General features: G+C 38.0%; 2 protein-coding genes across 2 annotated transcripts in view; one reads left to right on the forward strand and one right to left on the reverse strand.

Annotated features, from left to right (window-relative positions):
* mccc1 (methylcrotonyl-CoA carboxylase subunit) overlaps window positions 1-9540 on the forward strand; it is a 53451-nt gene extending 43911 nt beyond the window's left edge. Inside the window, exon 19 of the mRNA XM_052017761.1 lies at window positions 1966-9540. Within this exon, the coding sequence (XP_051873721.1) occupies window positions 1966-2082 (117 nt within the window). The 3' untranslated portion in view covers window positions 2083-9540. The remainder of the gene's footprint in view (window positions 1-1965) is intronic.
* LOC127571421 (uncharacterized) lies at window positions 9541-19562 on the reverse strand. The gene is made up of 4 exons (XM_052017760.1): window positions 19551-19562; window positions 14652-14784; window positions 14037-14190; window positions 9541-13388 (listed from the first exon to the last, which is right to left on the reverse strand). The coding sequence occupies exons 2-4, from the start codon at window positions 14662-14664 to the stop codon at window positions 10988-10990; spliced, it is 2568 nt and encodes an 855-aa protein (XP_051873720.1). The 5' UTR covers window positions 14665-14784; window positions 19551-19562; the 3' UTR covers window positions 9541-10987.
* Window positions 19563-20382: the final 820 nt, after the last annotated feature.

A 20382-nucleotide genomic window follows, 5' to 3' on the forward strand; every position in this document is an offset into this window, starting at 1 on the left:
ATGCCAGATTTCCTTAGCCTTCTGAGAAAGTAGAGGTACTGGGGGTGTGCTTTCTTGGCCATAACATCTGTGTGGTTGGTGATATTGCCTTAAGCTATGGGATATTTTCACCCAGGAACTTGAAGCTCTCAACCATGACCTCAGTACCATTGATACATATAGGGGTGTGTACTCCACCCTGCTTCCTGAAGTCAATGATCAGCTCTTTTATTTTGCTGACATTGAGGGAGAGGTTGTTGTCTTGATACCATGCCACTAGGCTGTCCATCTCCTTCCTGTATTCTGGCTCGTCATTGTTTGACTTCTGGCTCACTATGATGGTGTCATCTGTGATTTTATAGATGGAATTAGAGCAGATTCCGGCCACACAGTCGTGACTGTATAGGGAATAAAGTAAGAGGCTGAGGACGCAGCCTTGCGGGGCACCAGTGTTGAGGATAATCGTAATAGAGGTGTTGCTGCCTATCTTTACTGATTGCAGTCTGTTGGACAGGAAGTCAAGGATCCAATTGTAAGGGGAGGTGCTGAGTTCTCAAATGGTAGCTACTTCCTGAGTAATATTTCATTGTATTCAGACTTTGGAATTCTAATTCCTTAATTGTTACTAAAGGAAGTATTCATGTCACAAGTTCTATGATCGGTTACATTACAAGCAAACATCATTTTTCACACTGAGAGAGGCGGCTTACTTCCAGACAATATCTTGGGTTAGGGGCATTGGAACTGCAGTAGGCGATTTGTCCCCTCAAGCATGTACTATCGATAAATAAGATCATAGTTTATCAGTGAACTTATTCCACACACAGACCATTTTTGCATTTGTTTAATGCTTTAATTAACATAATTTCTCAATCTCAGATTAACAATTGATCTTGCATCAACTGCAGTCCAAGAGCTCAAAATTTATGCATCCCTCTGTGTTGGGAAGTATTTCCTCCATTCATTCCCGAAAGGCATGGCTCTAATCTTTAGACTGCCCACTCGTCTTAGACTCAACCAACAGAAATAGCCTCTTTCGATTTACTCTGTTAAATAATTTTTGATCCTTGGGTGAAGCCCAATAACATATGCCAAATCTTTGGAGGTGCTATGCAGGAATTAAATATTTATGTCAACATATGCAAAGTTTAATCATAAATTAATTGAAACATCTTGAGTTAACAACATCTAGTTACATCATGATTGTCAGTGCTATAAATTCTCCAAACCACTCCCTCAACTTCCCCCAAGTTATGCTCAACGTTCTTAAAAAAAATCGACTAAAGAAAAACAATGATAAAGTTTTATGATCATGATAGCTAACATAAGCAGAAGGTTTCTTAAGTATGCTGTGCTGTGTCTAAATTGTAGTCGTTCATCTTTCTGACCCACATTACTGGTCATTCTACCTTTGAAGAAAGCATAATTTACAAAGCAAGCATTTTAACATGTTTATGTTGAGAGAAATAATAGAGAAATGAAAGTGACTGCACTTAGAAAGAAAATAGGTGACATACGTATTTGTGTTGAAATGGATGTGGATTAAATTGATGTTTACTGAGCAATTAGTATATCCCTTGATTACAGAGCAGCAATTGAGGCAAATAGTATGAATAATTATATGACATTCGTAGACAATTCAGAAATGTCTCAGTATATAAAGTAAACAAGTCAGTTTTTGCAGGTATAAAAGATAGCAAATTGTATAGAAATGTTAAATCCACAATACGCTTTAGGCCAAATTGCTGGAGCAGATGAGGAGCCACAAGCTCAAACCATTAGGTGGCACATTGAGGATTGATGCCAGCATGTCATTATTTAGACAGACTGTGATGGATTCTGAATAGAGTAGTGGAAACAAACATCCTGAAATATAGTTAACAATTATAAAATATCTGGATGGATGAATATAGATAGGATGAACAGACATTTTTATTGTGCAAATTTTAGAGAATGGTGAGAATAAATTGTTTCTTTTTTTTACAGCATACAATAAAAGCTCCAAAGGCTGGGGTAATTGAGAAAATTCTGTACAAAGAGGGTTCTCAAGCTAACCGACATGCTCCATTGGTAAAATTTGTGGAAGAAGAAGTTTCACAATGAATTTAACTCAGTTTCTTTTGACCAATATATGCAAAAACTGCTATTTATGGATACCTTCTTTTTCATGTGTCTGTTGAATTTATTCCGTATAAGCTATTCGGACCATGTGCAAATGGGCAGTATTTATAATCTACAGTCAGAACAGTCTACTATAATACCCAGAAGGCAACAATAGGTAGCATTTGTCTGTTGCATGGTAATTGGACTATTAATTTTGATAATAAAATTACTTGATCAACTGAATCTTGGATACCTGGGAAAAACGGTGTTATATTTCTATATGATGACTACTTTTAACCTCTGACAGAAAGAGTATTTATAATAGCCATTATATCTAATGGTTTTTGGCTTGTCACACTATAAGATTTCAGACTTCCGGTAATTTAAAAAAAAATACATGTAAATGATACCATGCTAAATTTAATCATAAATCTGTAACATTGGAATTGTGTACTAAAACTTCTTTTCTGAATGTTACTTTTTGCACCCCACTTTAACTTGAGGTAAATGGATGATTTTTTATTATCTTTGTTGCATAGGCAATACATTCTGTATTCAGAGCACCTGGCCATTATAAAAATCCCTTGATTTTTATTCCATTGTTTCAGCACAAAGTGCTGAAGATGAAAAATACCCCAGAGAGTCAAGTTATCATTAAAGAGTTTGCATGCTTTTATTTCATAGAAATTAATTGGACCACTTACAACGGCAATATTTTTATGCCATTAGCACATCCTGTATTGGTGATTGGATGATAAACTGAATGCCGCTGATTTCCTCTGGGCTATTCAGACCTATAATGTAGAGAGAATCTTATGGAGCATTCATCAGGGAGTGTAGGGAAGCATTTTTTGTTTGGCTGCTTATATGAGTCAGGCGTCAGGTTAGCGGTTTCCAATGCAGTCAGAAATTAGAGGTGAAAATAACAGTCTGGAGAGGCAAACTGGTAAGAGGTAGCAATGCCAGAGGGACTCATTTTAATAAAAACTAAAGCTAACTCGTCACAGAGAAAATTATTCATTTGAAGTGTGTGTGCTTTATGGAATAACAGGAACGGGTGGTTTCTTTCTTGTTTTACATGGAATAGCCTATGTCACAGAATACCTTAATGAATCGGGTTTTACTATTCTGTTTGTTTACAAATTATATTGAAAATAAACACATCATTTCGATTTTTTTCTCCCATTGGTCTTGACCCTCTAGATAATAAATGAGGCTACTGTTTTTGGAAGTTAGAAATAGAGGCAATTGCAAGATGAGAGTTATTTAATATGAAACTTTATTCTTGTGGTCATAAATATTAAGCGTATAGGTTCTGCTTGAAGGAATGACCAATTAAATGCTTACTCTGAGAGAATAGCCAGAGGAATCCCAAGATTTTTAAAAGCTTGATATAACTCTTCTGCAGCTATTGTTCCTTTTCAGTTATTGAATGGCACAATCAATAAGAAACAGGTTTTCTCCAGCTTACGAATGCCTGACTTATGTACAGCCCATACATGCAAACGAGTGTTTGGGAGACCAACAGGATGGATTTGCCATCTGCTGCTGGGCTGCAGGAATCTTCTGCCATGTGGGAATTTGGTTTGTGGCTGCATTTCCAACTTGCGAACTGTCCAGGTTATGAACCGTTCACAGGAACAGAACCCTACCTAACCTGGGGAGGACCTGTATAAAGCTATTTATGGTTATTGATTATCTTTCTAGTAGAGTCTTTTACTGCTTTTTGAGGTAATTTTGTGCCTCAATACTTGATTTTATATTTTAATTGCCTTATATTTATAGCTATTTTTGAGCAGACACTAAAGCAGTTAATGGGAATAAAAGATAATACTTCATGTGGAGTGAGGAAAGAAATAAACTTTGGTAGATATTTGGAGCTTGTCACATGCCAAACATTGTGACAGGGAAATGTATGCAGGCACTAGTGAACTACTAATAGAAGCAACTATGCACTTAGAACCAGTGTCATTAGAGTTTCCTCATTCCAGGTTAATTCAGAAATTCTTGTTAGAGAAAAGTAATACTGCAGATTTAGTTGCATGTGCAGAAGTTCTCACTAATGAATAGATTAAGTTCATTATTTTTTAATGATTTTTTTTACTAAGGTATATAAATGAATATTTTCTAAAGTGCTGCAACAGAGCTAATAGGCAGGAGTGCAAAGTAGAAATTAAAAATAGGAATGGGTCTTCGAGGATTGTGCTCTTATGGAGCATTCAATGATCATAACCTTTTGTAATTGCTTCATTTTTTTTTTATTTTTGTGCTTTTCTGTGAATTGCTAGTTTTTTTTCCATCAATCCTTTTTTCTTCTTCTCCTCTATCAAAACTGTTCATTTCTGCTGTGGCCCATTCTCCAGAGTCTGCCCACAATCTGAGAGTTTTGATGAAGTTGTCGCCAGGCATGTCTGATCTTAAGTACCCTGGTTATGTCTGATCATGTTCTAATGCAGCAACCATAAACGTGCTCCCAGCAGGTATTTCGTATCAACTATTTTGAGAGGTAGCATGGCTTTTTGGTACTCTTATTCTGGCCCCCCCCCCCCCCCCCAAAATGCAGCTGCTCTTTCCCCTTCTTGATCCATATATGGGATCAAATTAGACAGAATAACCTCCAAGCTATGTCTATACATGTCTACTGTTCTCAAGATAAAAATTGCAACAGCTCATTTCTTCATTACTTTTACTGGTGAAACTGAAAGTTTTAAATTAACAAATAACCTTTTGCTGTCAACAAGATGCTGGAGGAACTCAGCAGGTCGGGCAGCATCTGTGGAGAAAAGCAGACAATCAACGTTTTTGGGTCAGGACCCTTCTTCAGGACTGATAGGAAAAGGGGAAGCCCAATATAAAGGGGGAAAACAGAGCAGTGATAGGTGGAAAACAGGGGAGGTGGGATGGGCACAAGGTGGTGATAGGTAGATTCAGGTAAGAGATGGTGATAGGCAGGAGGAGAGGAGAGCAGATCCACCAGGGGATGGGTCAAAGGTATGGAGGCAGGTGGCATGGGGGGAGGGGAGAAGAAAAGGAGAGAGGATTGATTGAACATCAAATTCTCCCTCTTTCAGTAAACCAATCCTCCCCCCCACCACCACCTTGCCTCTTTTCTTCCCTTTCCTAGCCTATCTTTTTTTTTTCTCCTTGCCTTTTTTGTTTTCTTTCCTTCTCCTCTCCTCAGGTGCTCGAGGCTGGCATTTTTCTTCTTGAAAATCAAAATACAGCAAGTGCTGGAAACCCAAAATAAAAATAGAAAATGCTGGAAACACTCAGCAAGTTAGGCAGCATCTGTGAAAAGAGAAAGAGAGTTAACATTCAGATCAAAGACCCTTTTGTCTTTTGAACCTGTGCCTGCAGAGAAATTGTACTATGCAAAAGTAAGAAAAGACATCAGGCAATTACCTGAACACGACTAGCATGATTGTACATTTGGTGCCTTGCTCTATTCCAACATTGTCTTTGATTGTACTTTTCTGACTTGAATGGGATTATTTCACTTCTTCTGACATCTTTCATCTTTTATTATTTTCTTTGCCTAAATGGTCACATTAAGGGTCTGAACTGCATGGATTTGTTTGTATACACTTATGCAACAATATGTTTGCAATATTGATTTTTGTATTATGATGTAACTGCGGGGGAAAGCACAATGCATGGTGCTCTCCAGGATCTGGTGATTTCTTTCTCTTACTTTTCTAAGTGATGCAATATACTCCTTTATATTAATTATAGCAGTTTAATGATTGGGAAAAGAAATGATATGCCTATTTGAGGTTTCTTCAGTTTAGTAGTTATTTGCTTATATATGGTCTATGGGTCTCAGTTACCAGTGACTACTAATCCATTGTCATAGTAACTTGTTTTTTGTTTTGCCTCAGTTCACTAATCTGTGACTTGCAGTCCCTCCATTGGAACCTGTGGAAAAATTGTGGGCAGGTGCACGCAAAGGAGAGGCACTCACTCTAGCTGGTCTAAATGTTTTAATTTTTATATACCTGTGACCAAAGCACACTAATTTCTGTGGTCAGAGTAAAGTCATTCACATCTACTCACTCTCAGAAACATCCTATGCCTTTTTGATTGTATCTTGGAGAATTTTCTGCAACTTCAGCAATTTGGACTGTTCTGCCATGCCACTTACAGGGACTCAAGGAGATCTTCAAGTTCTGCTACAACAGAGGCGTGGAACATTTGTCTAAATTTCAATCGCATCTTCAAACTTTTTTTTTCAAAAGAACCTGACTTTTGAGGCACAGTGGTTAGAATGTATAGTAACTAGTAATGTTTTAGCTAAACCAATTTTCATATCCCCAAAAGCGATGCACCAGACAGTGGTCAGCTCACCTCACACCTTGCGGATGCATTAAGGTTTTGTTGCTGCATGTCCCTGGTGCTGTTGCCAGCATTGCTGCCTCAGTTATTCTATGAAGTGGAGCAGGCTGCAAGCAGTAACTCAGCTGCAGGTGACAGAAGCCAAGCCCCTCCCCTCCCAAACCACTGTGATAGCATAGTTCAGCCCAGTAATGGAGTGAGAGGCCATATACACCTGTGTCTGACCTCTATTGCATTCTGTACTTGCATAGTCCAGCACAAAAGCCCAGAACACACTCATGCACACAGTGCTGCCAATCAGTGGTTCTCTGCAGACTGTTGACTAGCCACCTCCTCAATCCTGTCCATTAATGTAGCAAAAGTAGTTGTAGACAAACAAATGGTGCAAGCTCTGTTAAACAGGAATTTCTATCCAAATTGCCTTACTGGATGCTTAAAGTAAAATTAAGTGCTTAATCACTCTTGTGGTTATATATTCATTAGAAATGCTATGGTAAACCAACAATGCCAACATTTTTCACGGCACATGAATGGAAAGCTCTTTTTCTTTTTTAACCAGTCTCTCAAATATTTAAGTAAGTGTTTTCTATCCAGTGGCAGACAGGTTCCTGAGTATTTTTAATATGCTGTCCAGGTCCTTGTGCAATACATTTCTTTGACGTTAGGTAACAGTTCACTTAGAGCTTTGTAACTGTGTAATCACTACATAGCATGCTGATTGAGTCAGTACTATATAAATAGCACAGGGACATTTGGAGTTTTTTATAGTCGTTTTTGTTGATGCATGTCTCAAGTATTTAAGGATCAATGTGAGGATGATAGTCCCAAGTTCCATTTTAAGGCATCCACTAGCAGTGTGAGATATTCTCATAACAAGTCAAGCAGTTAGAGAATTCTGCTCCTTGAATATCATTTGTTGCACCATGCTGTTTGTCAAATTGAGATGGCCATAAGACAGAATCCTACAATAAGCACAGAATAATTTTTTTTTGTTTTGGCTAATCTGCGCTTGCGTAAGGATGTGAAAACCTATTGATCAACCCTTATTGTTACCAATCCTCATGTCCTTCTCTTGGATTAGGTCTGCACTTTTTATAAAGTGTAATTTAATAATAGGGCAAAGAAGAACGATTAATTATGAAAGGTTACCCAGACGAGCGGCAAGTATCTGTTGAGATTGCGTAAAATATCCATTAAAATTGGTAGTGGGAGGGATGGAGGAAGGTGGAAAATGCAAAATTTGTATTGGAAATGGTAATGGGAAAGGTATCACAAAAAAATTGCTCTTTACTGTATGAAAATCATTGTAAATTTGCAAAAAATATCTGAGTTTAATTGAAAATAAAACAATGGAAAAAACTGGATTTTTGATCGTTTACAGTTTACCTATTTATTTGATCTCAGTTAGCTTTGGCCAAGTAAATAATACATTTATGTATCAAAATCTGAAGCATATTTAATCATAAATTAAGAAAAAAACACTTCTAAATATCCATATCCCTGGAAAATCAATTGTGAGATAAATGAAGTGTTATTTTTACAAGGCCTTTTTGGGCTGTAATTTTTCCATTATTCCAGATTATGAAGGCAGAAGGTACGCTTCATTCAAATAATATTTACCTGCTGCATTGATGATTTCATTTCAGGAACTTGTATTTTTAGATTGTTTCTAGGTATTGAAATGTTACTTTGGAAAAATCATTAATATAGTACCTAAGGCCTTACTGTTGAAATAAAAGCCCACGATGCTTCATAGAAGCATTACTAGGCAAGCATTGACACAGCCAGCAAAGGAAATGTTAAGAGGGGTAAATGAGAGTTAGCTCAATTTTTGCTAAATGACTTTAAAGATGAGAAATAGCAAGGTTTAGGAAGGGAGCCTGAGAGATAACAGCTGAAATCTACCTATGGCAGGATGATGTAAACAGCAGGTACTTGAGATTCAAGAGCGGAAGGAATGCAGAGTTCTTGAAAGAAATGCAGAGAAGGATTGGAAAACAAAGGTAAAAATATTAGATTTAGAGACCACAGAGCAGGGATCAATACATGTTAGCAATGCACAGATGGGTAAGTGTGATGTTCTGCAGGTTAGAATACAAGCATACAGCTCCATCCTCAAGTTTGTGGAGAATGGGAGGCTGGCCAGGAAGGTATTGGAACAGCTGACTGGAAGTGACAAAGGCATTGCAGCTACAAATGGCCAAAGGTAGGGCAGAGACGGGTAATGTTACGGAGATGGAAGCTGGTGGTCTTTGTGCTGGAGAGATGTTTAGAAGCTCAGGTAGAGTCCATCTGTGCATTGACTTTGTAAGCATTCATTTGCTTCAGCCAGACTTGGCAAATGAGGAAAAATGGAATCGGGGACAATGACATTGATGAAGTGTCTTTGACCTGAATATAAACCCTATCTTGTTCAATGGACGCTGCCAGGTCTGCTGAGTGTTACAAACATTTTCTGTTTTTATTTCAGATTTTTGGCATCTGCATTTTTGTTTGATTCTCACAAGGGTTTTGGTTTATGACTTTTGGTTTATTCTTTGTTTAAATGGGGGCAATTATGGCTAATGGAGTACTGGATGTTGGACAAGGAGACAAAAATCACAGATGATTTGGGATGAAAGGGAGAATAAATTGAATTTTATCCACATCCACATAAAGCCAGATGTCTTCAGGTAATGCTGCTGAGTTACAGACCAAGAATGTGTCCTTGGGCAATGAGATTAGGAGAAGTCTTTGTTGGAGATGCTTTAGCTATGATAACAAGGTAACAGTAGGCCTAATCACAAACAATCCCATTTAGCTGGACAATGGAGAAGAGGATGATATGGTTATGCCAAAGGCTACAGAAGGATGAAGGGTGAATAGAATAAACTAATTTTGGATACTTTGAATTGAGTTGGTTCAATACTGTTGGGGGTGAGGGAGCAGAAATCTGATTGAAATTCAAATATGTTATAGGAAATAAAGACACAGATTTGAGAGGTGACTTTGTTCCATTTGTTTGCAAGGACAGCCGAGTTGAGTTTTCTTGGTAGGATACAGTGGCTTTGGGAAAGAAAAGAACCAAAAGAGGGTGAAGTTTTTATAATGCCAACTAACATTGGGGGGGGGGGGGGGGTTCAGTAAAGAAAGGTAGGTCGCCAGTAATTTAATGAGAATAGAATTGAGTTGGAACAAAAGGAACTTGAAGAGAATGAGGGTAGATTGGAATGGTGCAAAACCAGGGCTAATGAAGAGAAGGTCCTTAGGAGATGTTTGGCTTGGTTAATGAGAGGAAAGTAGCAGAAGCAGTTTAACAGGTTTTTGCCAACCTGAATGACAAGGAAGTCCCATGCACTGCTCGGCCCACCAGATATTAGGGCGTAAGAACAGAGGGGAGGAATTTAAAGTAGTTCATACTAGGGCAGGAAGCCAGGGATGGGGATCTCCCTACTTCACTGGATTATCCAGGATTAATGGGGGCTTTGGAACAGGTGAACTAAGTCAGACATTTGATGGTTAAAATGGTTGTGTATCAGATATATTCAACTGTACCCCTTAAAAGGAGATGTGTCAGGTTACATTGTTATACTTTGAATCTTATCTTTGCATGAGTTTTGTTGTTGGTTTTAGTTCCTGTGTAGTTGTTCAATAGAATGCTAATTGGTGTTGTATTTTAAATGTAAAATGATTTGAACTAAGTTATGATATAGTATGGAAATGGGGACATTGACCATTTTAAGAACAACTGGAACTGTCAGTAGCTGGAGATAGCAATATTTTAATTATGGAATATCTTGTGACTGATAAGTAATGCAAATAAATAACATGTTATACATGTTTACTTAAAAATGCTTTTCTTAAATGTGTTCCCCACTTGTGTAATAATTAGCCTTATAAGAGCAATAGTAAGAACTCATGGGATTATACTTTTACCTGAGTTGTGCCCAGTTTCCTCTGCAGCGTGGAATAAATATGTTAATAAAGCTATTATGTTACTTCTGTTAATCCTCTTCTAATCTAAGAAGCTATACAGACTGACAGCACAAGTGGTAACAGGAATTCCTGACCCTGATTTTTGCTGTTTATTGGTCACGTGTCTGAGAGGAGAAACACTATGGTTACACTGCATATTTAAATTAAATTTTGAAGTAAATTGATCTAGCATTAAGATAGTGGCATTGAAAAGGTTTTCCCAAAGATACTTCAAAATGAAAACTAATTTGGCAAATCTAATTGTAAAGGGAATGCAGAGGGAAATGTCATGCATCATTTTCATCGTAATGTGATCTACAGTTGATTGACCAACCTATTTATCAGTGATAAATGGTATTGCATCACATCTGCCCTGCAAGATTATTGGTAAATGTATTCTTTTGTAAATACTATGGCTTTAACTATATAATTGGAATGAAGGCACTGGGAACCAGCTTTGCCCCATAAAAAAAACATTTAAAACATTCTTACACATGTAGAGTTTCAGCAAAATATAAATCTTGAATCCCTAATTTCCATTTCTAATATGACACAAAACACTAAAATATGAAGTGACCATATTACAGAGATAACATAATCCTTTGTATTCTGTCCATTTTTAGGGGATATCAAAGCTTGGTGGTGGTGAAGAAAATTGTATGACATCAGTGGCTCTCATTAGTACTCTACGGTTAGATTTTGAAATCACTGAAGGGTCAGCATAACTATATGCCTTGTACTTCCATGATTTCCTTTCACAAGAAGCTGTGGGACTTGTACATTGGTTCCATGCTGAGGCAGCACTTTCGGTATTGGGATCAACAGCAGGGAAAGATTCTTGTTCATCTCCATAATGTTTAGCTACATTAACTGATTCCTTAGGCTGACTGCAGATGTCTGGATAATCACCTTCTGTTTTAGTAGTGACAACAGGCTGCAATTTTGGTGGAATTTCTTTTAGCTTTTGTTTTTTGTACAAGTCAGTAAGAGATTCAGGGTTTCTAGTTCTTAAATTTGTTGCGTCTGCAATTTCTAATAGTGCTTCTGGAGGTTGTTGCTCTTGTACAACTGTGAGCGCCACAGCTGTGTTGACTGAGTCACTGGACTGACGGAGGATATTTCTGTACTGATTATCCTCCTGTTCTTCCTCTTTTGATTCCATCTCTGGCAGTATTTGAATTTTGGTCAAGGATGCTAACTCTGAGCTTTGAGTTTTTTTCAGCTTTTGCTTTTCACATGAGTCAACAAATGGCTGCAAACTTCTGATTTGTGAATTGGCAGTTTCTCCTGTGTTTATATTCTGAATTTGCAAACGTTGTTCTTGCAATGCATCTGTATAGTGCATAGTAGTATTGACTAATTCCTCAGTGTATTTCTTTTGAGTATCATCTTTCTTTCCTAGTAATTCATTGTGAGTAAAGATTAGAATTTTAGATAGAGTGAGCTCCGAATTTTGTGCGGTTTCCTTTACTGATTGATTTTCACTCAAGTGGACAATTGGTTTGAAGTTTTTCGTTTGTGAGATTGTTTTTTCCACCTTTTTTGTAAATGTTTGTGGAGAATGTCCCTTAGTCACGGCTTTGTGATTTTTAACATCAATAGCCAACTTATTGGACTGATGGAGCATGCATTTATACTGTTCGTCGTCTTGTTTGATTTCATGCCGTTTATCATTTGGCAATGTTGCAATTTCAATAGACAATGTGTGTTTTGGCTTTTGCAAAGTCTTTTTTTGTGTCTTAGATGTGTCAGAGAATAATTCTGGGCTAGATGTTAATGATTTTGTCATTTCCTCTGTACTTTCTTTCACTGTTTGTGGTGGATTTTCCTCTCTATTATTTTGCCCACTATTAGTCACAATGTGGGGAAAGTCGATAACTTCATTGGTATCCCTCCTTGGAGGTGTCCTTGTGCTTTCATTACAGTTAATAGTCTGGAAATTATTTTCCTGGATATTGCATGTATCAGGTGGACTTAATTCTGAAATACTTAATGAAGTGTTTGTAATTAATTTGTGTGAAGGAAGCTTCTGATTGAGACTTTCAGCAAAATTCATATTTTGTCCACTGTTTTGATCCTCATTGTGAATAGTTGATTTTGGCAATTTATTTTTCATCTGATAATCAGCTTGAATTTCTGTATTTGGGTATAATATTTCAGCAGCAGTTTGCACAGATGGTTCAGGTAAAGTAACTTTGTTCTTATTTGGAGAATCTAGTTGCATTTGCACTCCAGTTTCTCTGGCACTCTCTGAAGATGAGTCGTTGAGTTCATCTGTAAGAAATGGTTGCTTCCCAGTAGCCTGCAGAGGGTTTGAACAAGGTTCTGTGGTGCCATTTTCAGTACAGGATTGTTTAAGAGTAGTATCTTTGTTTTTAAGAACTGTAGGTTCACATTTTTGTTGAATAACTAAATCAATGGTTTTGTGCATTTTGGTAAAGTTGTCTACCATGGAACATTCAGGATGGGTACTGTGAGGTTGTAGAGCTGTGATATCATTTTCAGTAACTGGTTTTCCCACACCACCATCTACCTTTTGAATTTCTGCAGTTTCACATTTTTGTTCAGCCATCAAGTCCCTACCATTGTGCATTTCAGTGAAGTTGGTGTCTCTTTTGTTGGCTGTGGGAAGATTGACTGCACCACTCTGAGAATCTGCAGCAGTGTTGGATTGTTCTGAAAATAGTTTTGTCTTGGACTCAGGAGGTTCTAATTTCTCCAGTTTATTTTGAAAACCAATCTTTGTAAACCTTGACTGTAGGAGCTGAAATTTAGTTGGTCGAAGCTTTCCTTCAGTTTTAGGTGCTTTTGCTTTTATGCTATCCTGTTTTGTGGCAAATGCATTTGTTAACCAGACAAACTTTTCAGTGCTTGTTTTCTTCACCTTTTCCAGATGAGCTATGTAATTGATCAAATTGTTAATTTCATCCCACATGCGCTTGTTCACAAACATCCTGGCAATCTGACGCACATCTATAGTCTCATGTCTTTGAGTGTGATCGGCACTGAGACACAAAGATCTGCAACAAAATAATGGCTGGCTAACTAGATTTGAACAAATGCAAAGTAACAAAATACCAACGAAAATCAAATGGTCAGCTGAAAAAAAATACATTGTAGGAAAATGTGGAAAGAACATCACAGGAAGTAGAGCAAAACAAACTATGGCTTTCTGCTGCAAATAACTACAAATAAAAGATTTGTTGGGGATGGGATCATTAGTGGTGGGGAGGGGAAGTTATTTGGAACTTAAGCAAGCCTATAAAATGCTAAATAAACATTCCTGAAAATGTAACTAGCATTGTCAGCAAGAGAATCTTAAAGTTTGGCAGGGTTGTTAGATTTCTGTTCATATTGGTTATTATTGTGTATTACCTTTTGTATGTTCACAAGGGATTTGTGGGAATTTCTGCATAATGTTATTTTCCTTCTGATTGTTAATATCTATTTTTGGATAAAATATTGGCCATCCCTGGGAGTATGTAAATATGTACTCTAGGACCTGATTGAAAACCACTTAACTATACGTGAATGAGAAGTGAAAAGGCAGACCAGTGAAGTTGCCTGTTAAATCTGCTGTAAATCACTGTGCCGGCTGACATATATTTGTGCAGCAAAAACATTATTATTTGGTTTTAGCTTCAGACTTCTGTGTCATCTGAATTTACCTGTCTGCAGTAGCAATGTGGTACAGCTGTCTCCCCAGTAGTTCAAGGTAGCCTCTGAACTCCAAGTTCTGATAAAGACTTACTGGAACATTGTCAAATCCAAAGAAAATTCCATATAGAGACCCTGCAATGGCACCTGTTGCAGCACTCTCTCCTATTATAAGGGACATAGTTTAAGACATAACATGAAGTGATTAATACTGTTGTTCCAATAATAAAAAAAATGTATAATTGTGTCTGCTGTCTAAGTGAGGGATCAAGCCATACTAGCACAAACATTTTTTCTGTGGTTATATTTGGGTTTGGCAATTGTTTGAGCTTGATTGTCACATTAAAATACTAATCTATTTAAAAGTGTCTTCACATTTTTTTAAAAATTGAATAAAATTTCAATAATCATTATTTAAATATGGCAAAAGGCCATCGCAAATTCTACAATGCACCAATAAAATTCACTTTATTTTCAAGAATAGATAATATGTCAGTTCCTCCTTATTTATACCACTTGGAATTTTTTATTGCTGTCATCAATTTGCTTGATTTGAGCCAAAATGATGGTAGTTGAGGAAATATTTACCCAACATTGACCAGCTCAGAATTCTAATGGATTCTTACCTCTTTGAAACATGGCTGAATAACACAGCTTCTTCCAGTCACTACCAGCAAACAAGAGTGTATCATAAGCAATCAATGTTGTTTCAAGGCCTTTATCCTTTCCAGTTGATTCCGAACACCAGCGTCTAAACAGCTGTCATATTTATATAAAAAAAAGTCCAGCTGTCATTTTCAATCAGCGGTCCATTTCAAAGTTGACACCTATTCATAGTAACCTAATATGATGCAATAATATTTCCTGCAGTGAATACTTCTTTTGTTTTCTGTTTTAGAAGGCAATAAAGAACATCCACAGGTATCAAATCTGTTAAAGGTGCAAGATGTTCGTATAATGGTTACGCAGTTTAAAAATGTAGGCCTAACACCCATGAGTCCGTTATGGTTGGTGTCATTCCACAGTGGAAATCTGCCACCCGCAATATCCATTTGGATTCTTTCTCAGGATCACCTGATACTGACATTAGGCCCAATCTAAATGCAAATCACATGAAGCACCAATTTTAGTCCCTTGTGTGAAAGTGAACTTTGATTGAATGCAGCATGTTCACAGTCTGTTGTGGTCAGTTTCTTCATGTACTTAAGTCAAACCAGTGGGCCTCAAACAGACCACTGGAGGCTGCTACCTAAATAATAACTTTAAGTATGTTTTTACTCCTATGGGCAAGTAAGAACACCCTTCTGATGGCCTAACTCTCCTCCCCTTTCTGAGTCAGTTTTAAAGTTTTCAATTAATCTATTCACTATAAATTTAGCTAGCAAACTTGTTGATCTCACAGTATATCAGGTCTCACTGGGCACAGAGCATGCACTATACCAGAATTGTATGCTCATTTGTCAGTGCCTCAGTTTCTACACCAGGATGTTTTACTGAACAACAATAAATGACTGGCACTGAAAACCCAATTCCTTGGGATAGTGCGTGGGGGTGGAAATTGGGTGGAGCTCCCATCCCTTGATCACAATTCAATATTCATGTATACATTTGTCAGTGTAGAGTGACTGTAGCTGTGAAGTTCCCCAGGCCGAGACAGCATTCTCCCACTTGCAATCTGGGCTTTTTGGCACTCATAAGGCTTGAAAAGTGGCTGCAGTTGCAACAGCTAAGGGAGGGAGAAAGGAACTGATTTTAAATTGCTTTCAAAACTTTGAAGTGCTGCGAGGTGTCAGCAGGAATCAGATTTATGCTTTTTGTAGTATGTTTAATAGCATTGGTAATTCTAGCCTTGTAATATACAAGATTAAAAATAGTGTGCAAATAGTACAACCATGCAATAATCAACCTTTGTGACAGGGGGAAGACAGGCTCTGATGTGAATGTTGTTTGGAAGAGAGTAAAGGTTGTAGGCTATTCATACACATCATACCTCTGTGTTTTATGCCCCTTTTTAGTAATGTGCTCTCTTTGGTCAGCCATTAGCCAAGTCACAAAGCTATGATAATGTAGCACAGAAGGGTTCTGATTAACCTACCTGATATCTATATTGATGACTACATACATTGCTTGAAAAGTTACTGTCATCGTGATAACTTACACAAAGGTGCTAAGAATCTAATTTCTTGCAAAGTACATTGGGCCAGATTTTCCTGCCACTGATGTGCTCTCCATGTTTCCACTGACAGGGAAGTCCTGAGCTACATTGGGTCTTCCATGTGTAAGTCCTATCTCTGTGCACAAAAATGCTGAGAAACATTTTGACAGCTGATGTTCAGAAACATTCAAAAACTATTATAACAATCAAACCATCAAAATAGTATGTTTACAAAGATAGTTAAACATTTAATTAAATTTAATTGCTAAATAAACTATAAATGACCTCATATTTGGCTCCTCCTTGCAGTTACTCCTCTTCAATAAAATCATTTAAGGTGCTATGCAAGTGAATTCCCAGCATAAGCGCTGAGGAAATGCAGGAACCTTGCATTCCTATATTGGATTCCATAGGGCCCCAGTGGCTGATCTGTGACAGTGAGGTGCTGTTGGCAAGATGTTTGAGCTGTCCATGTTTGTGTATGCAGAGCGAGAAATCCTAAACTCCTAATACATATGATGGGAGTGGGGGTGGGGTGGGGTGGGGGGGGGCGCAAATGTTAGCCATTCCACACATAACTATTGACAGTTCTGAGGAAAATCCAGACCATTAGTTGGATTTCCTCAATCTAATTAATCAATCAGGAAATGTTGATAAAATTATTGCAAGAATGAGTAATGTGAATTAACTTATACACCAAACAATGACCAATAATATTTGGTGAGATGCAATTTTTTTCAAATATTATTTTTGGTTATGACGATAAAAGGAATTATGGTTCATCTAGCAAAGTCAACTATTTTTCAAGATACAAATAGACAATGACGTAAGATTTTTTAAGAGAGATACTTCCAAATTTTTTAATAATTTACATTTGCCTACTGCTTTATTTAATGATATTTCTGACTTCAGTCATGAAAGCAAACACAATAGCCCTGATTTTGTAGTTGCAATAGTGAAACTGTCCCTGTTCATATTAATATACTGTGAAACTGACAGCAACTTATGAAGTCTGCACCTGTGTAGATAAATGTAAAAATCCAGAAGTTGCTGTCAGTGATAATGTGTTGTCCGATAATTCTTCCAGCTGCTCAGTCTACTTGACCATATCACTGTTGCTGGACACCAGAGAACCATTGTATGTGACACGAGAAAATCCATACCTCAGAGATCATTACATCTTTGGGGCAGCTATCGTTAAGCTCATTGGCAAGAGCTAAAATTTCACTGCTGACTGCAAGATCTGGGCCATTGGGAAATGTGCGTTTTATCTGAAGGAGAACTGTTAGCCAAGATACTAGGCAAATTTGCTGAACCTGAATTGTACCTTGGGATTATTCACATCCACTAAGAAAGGGAGGGGGCGCCTTGGTTTAACATCTTTCCTCCTGGAGGTTGACTCCTGTAGACTGCAGCAAAGTATCAGTTTGCTTAAGTCATTTGAAACTACAACTGTCTGATTTTGGAGCAAAAGTGATAATAACTGGAGGTGAGTGATCAATTTTGGGGTTTGCAAAGTCCAAGTATTTCTTCTTGAAGGATCTGGTATCAGAAACGAGAGGAGTCCAAAACTTAATTTTTAATTGGACAAAATAAATATCTCAAAGTCTTACAAAAATGCAAAGGCTTTAAGGTCACTTGGACTTGTCCTTTCTGTTGCGAATGAAACTGCAGGCAAATCAAATACTCACGCAAAACCCATCTAAGAACTATAATCCATCTCCAAATTAGATTTAATGCTTTTACTTTCCCTTCCTTTTTTTATTCCTGATAGCAGAAATTTATGCTGGATAAATGTTCTATTTCACCAGTGGGACTATTAACATTAGCAAGTTGCTTGGCAATGCAGCTGAAGCCAGTATTGTCACTGCCAGGTAACCATGTCTACTTTCGACCAGGGAGATGGAAACCTGTATCAATATCCCACTGACACAAAGGCCAATGGTAATACTCCAATGTCGCCCTTTCAGAGAAGCCTAGGATTTGACCTGAGATATTGCCATTGACCCTTACTGTAGCTTTACTTTTTAAAAAGGAAATCTTAGTGTTTCCCTGGGGGAGGGGGGGGGAGCGGAGACAGCCTCCAGAAATATTGTCTTAATCTTATAGAATTGTTTTAAATTAAATAGGGAGTATTCATTGGCAGTATTAATCAGAATATGAGAAAATCTATGGAGACAGTGGACTCTGCAAAGCACGTAAATGCTATGATCACTGAAGGGTGAGTAATAAACCTTGCATCTGTCATTATTTTCTTTCTGACACTTCTAAGGTAAGTAAATCTTGGTGTAAACAAAAATTCAGAAATCAAAAGATAGAAACAAAATCATTTTCAAGTTAATCTTGATCCTTTGTTTGCTTTTTCAAAGGTTATTGATGATAAGGTTCAGAGTTCTACGTAAAATATGCTTGTTATTTTAAAGGGTCTCTTGTCCTGTATATTTGAGAGTTTGGAAACAAAGAAACCCAGAATTAACTTCATTCCATTTTATCACTGATCAACTGCAGTAAATTTTCAAACATAAGATTCAAAATAAAGTACAATAACCAATGCTACAGTTGATAGAATATCTGCTACATCACAATTTTGAAACCGACCCATGTTTAAATAGATTTTTGAATACTGTGGAGTTTAGACCATAGAACAGTACAGCACAGGAAAAGGCCCTTTGGCCAACAATGTTGTGCTGAACCAATTACATTAGTAATAAAATGCCCAACTAAACTAATCCCTTCTGCCTACACGATGTCCATATCCTACCATAGCCCTCACATTCATGTACCTATCTAAGAGCTTCTTGAATGCCCCTATTGTATTTGCCTCCACCATCACCCCAGGCAGTGCATTCCAGGCACCCACCACTCACTGTGTAACAAAAAAAAACAAACTTGCCCCACACATCTCCTTTGAACTTGCCCCTTATCACCTTAAATGCATGCCCTCTAGTATTTCAACCCTGGGGAAAAAATACTGGCTGTCTACTCTATCTATGCCTGTCATAATCTTATAAACTTCTATCAGATCTCCCCTCAGCCTCTGCCGCTCCAGAGAGAACAACCCAAGTTTGTCCAACCTAACCTCATAACACGTGCCCTCTAATCCAGGCAGCATCTTGGTAAACCTCTTCTACACCCTCTCAAAAGCCTCAACATCCTTCCTATAATGGGGTGACCAGAACTGAATGCAATACTCCAGATACGGCCTAACTGAGGTTTTATAAAGCTGCAGCATAACTTCCTGACTCTTGAACTCAGTGCCTCAACTAATGAAGGCAAGCATGTCATATGCCTTCTTTACTGCCCTATCAACCTTTTACTTTTCCTTCTTCACTAAATTCATCACCTCTCTTGACATACAAAGTTTCCTTACCTTGCCATCCTTCCTATTGGAACATATCTGTGCAGTTGGTCTTTAAATACCCTCCATGTGTCAGATGTGGACTTGCCCAAAAACAGCTGTTCCCACTTAATTCTCCCAAGTTCCTGCCTAATGCTCTCGTAATTTGTCCTGCTCCAATTTAGTACTCTCCTGCAAGGTCCATATTTATCCCTTATCTATAGCCATCTTAAAACTTAAGGAATTGTGGTCACTGTTCCCTAGCTGTTCTCCCACGGAAAGGTCAGTCACCTGGCCAGGCTTGTTACCCAATACCAGGTCCAGTACGAACCCTCCTCTTGTTGGACTATCCACATATTGATTTAAGAAACCCTCCTGGATGCACCTAACAAATTCTGCCCCATCTAAATCTCCTGCATTAAGGAGGTCCCAGTTTATATTAGGGAAGTTGAAGTCCCTCACGATAAGAACCCTATTAGTTTTACACCTTTCCCTAATCTGCCTGCATATCTGTTCTGCAATGTCCTAGTGGCTGTTGGGGGGGGGGGGGGGGGGGGGGGGGGTCGGTCTGAAGGATAATCCCATCAGAGCGAATGCATTTTCTTGTTTTTGAGTTCTACCCATAGACTCAGTGGATGAGCCCTCCATTATGTCCCCTCTGAGTGCAGCTGTGATATTGTCCCTGATTAGTGCAACTCCCTCCCTTCCCCTCACCTCCCTTTTCCCCCCCCCCTTACCTCCCTTCCCCCCCTTACCTCCCTTTCTATCTTTTCTAAAACATTGAAACCCTGGAACATTAAGCACCCATTCCTGTCCCTCTCTCAACCAAGTCTCTGTTATGGCCGCATCATCATAGTTTCTTGTA

This window comes from Pristis pectinata, chromosome 6 (genome assembly GCF_009764475.1).
Source record: "Pristis pectinata isolate sPriPec2 chromosome 6, sPriPec2.1.pri, whole genome shotgun sequence".
Lineage (NCBI taxonomy): Eukaryota > Metazoa > Chordata > Chondrichthyes > Rhinopristiformes > Pristidae > Pristis > Pristis pectinata.

Bases quoted from the DNA above. Each gene is read 5' to 3' on its own strand.
- LOC127571421 (XM_052017760.1), bottom strand. The intron at 13,389-14,036 runs GTAAATTCAGAT...ATTTTGTTGCAG, and splicing joins CACATTGCTACTGCAGACAG to ATCTTTGTGTCTCAGTGCCG.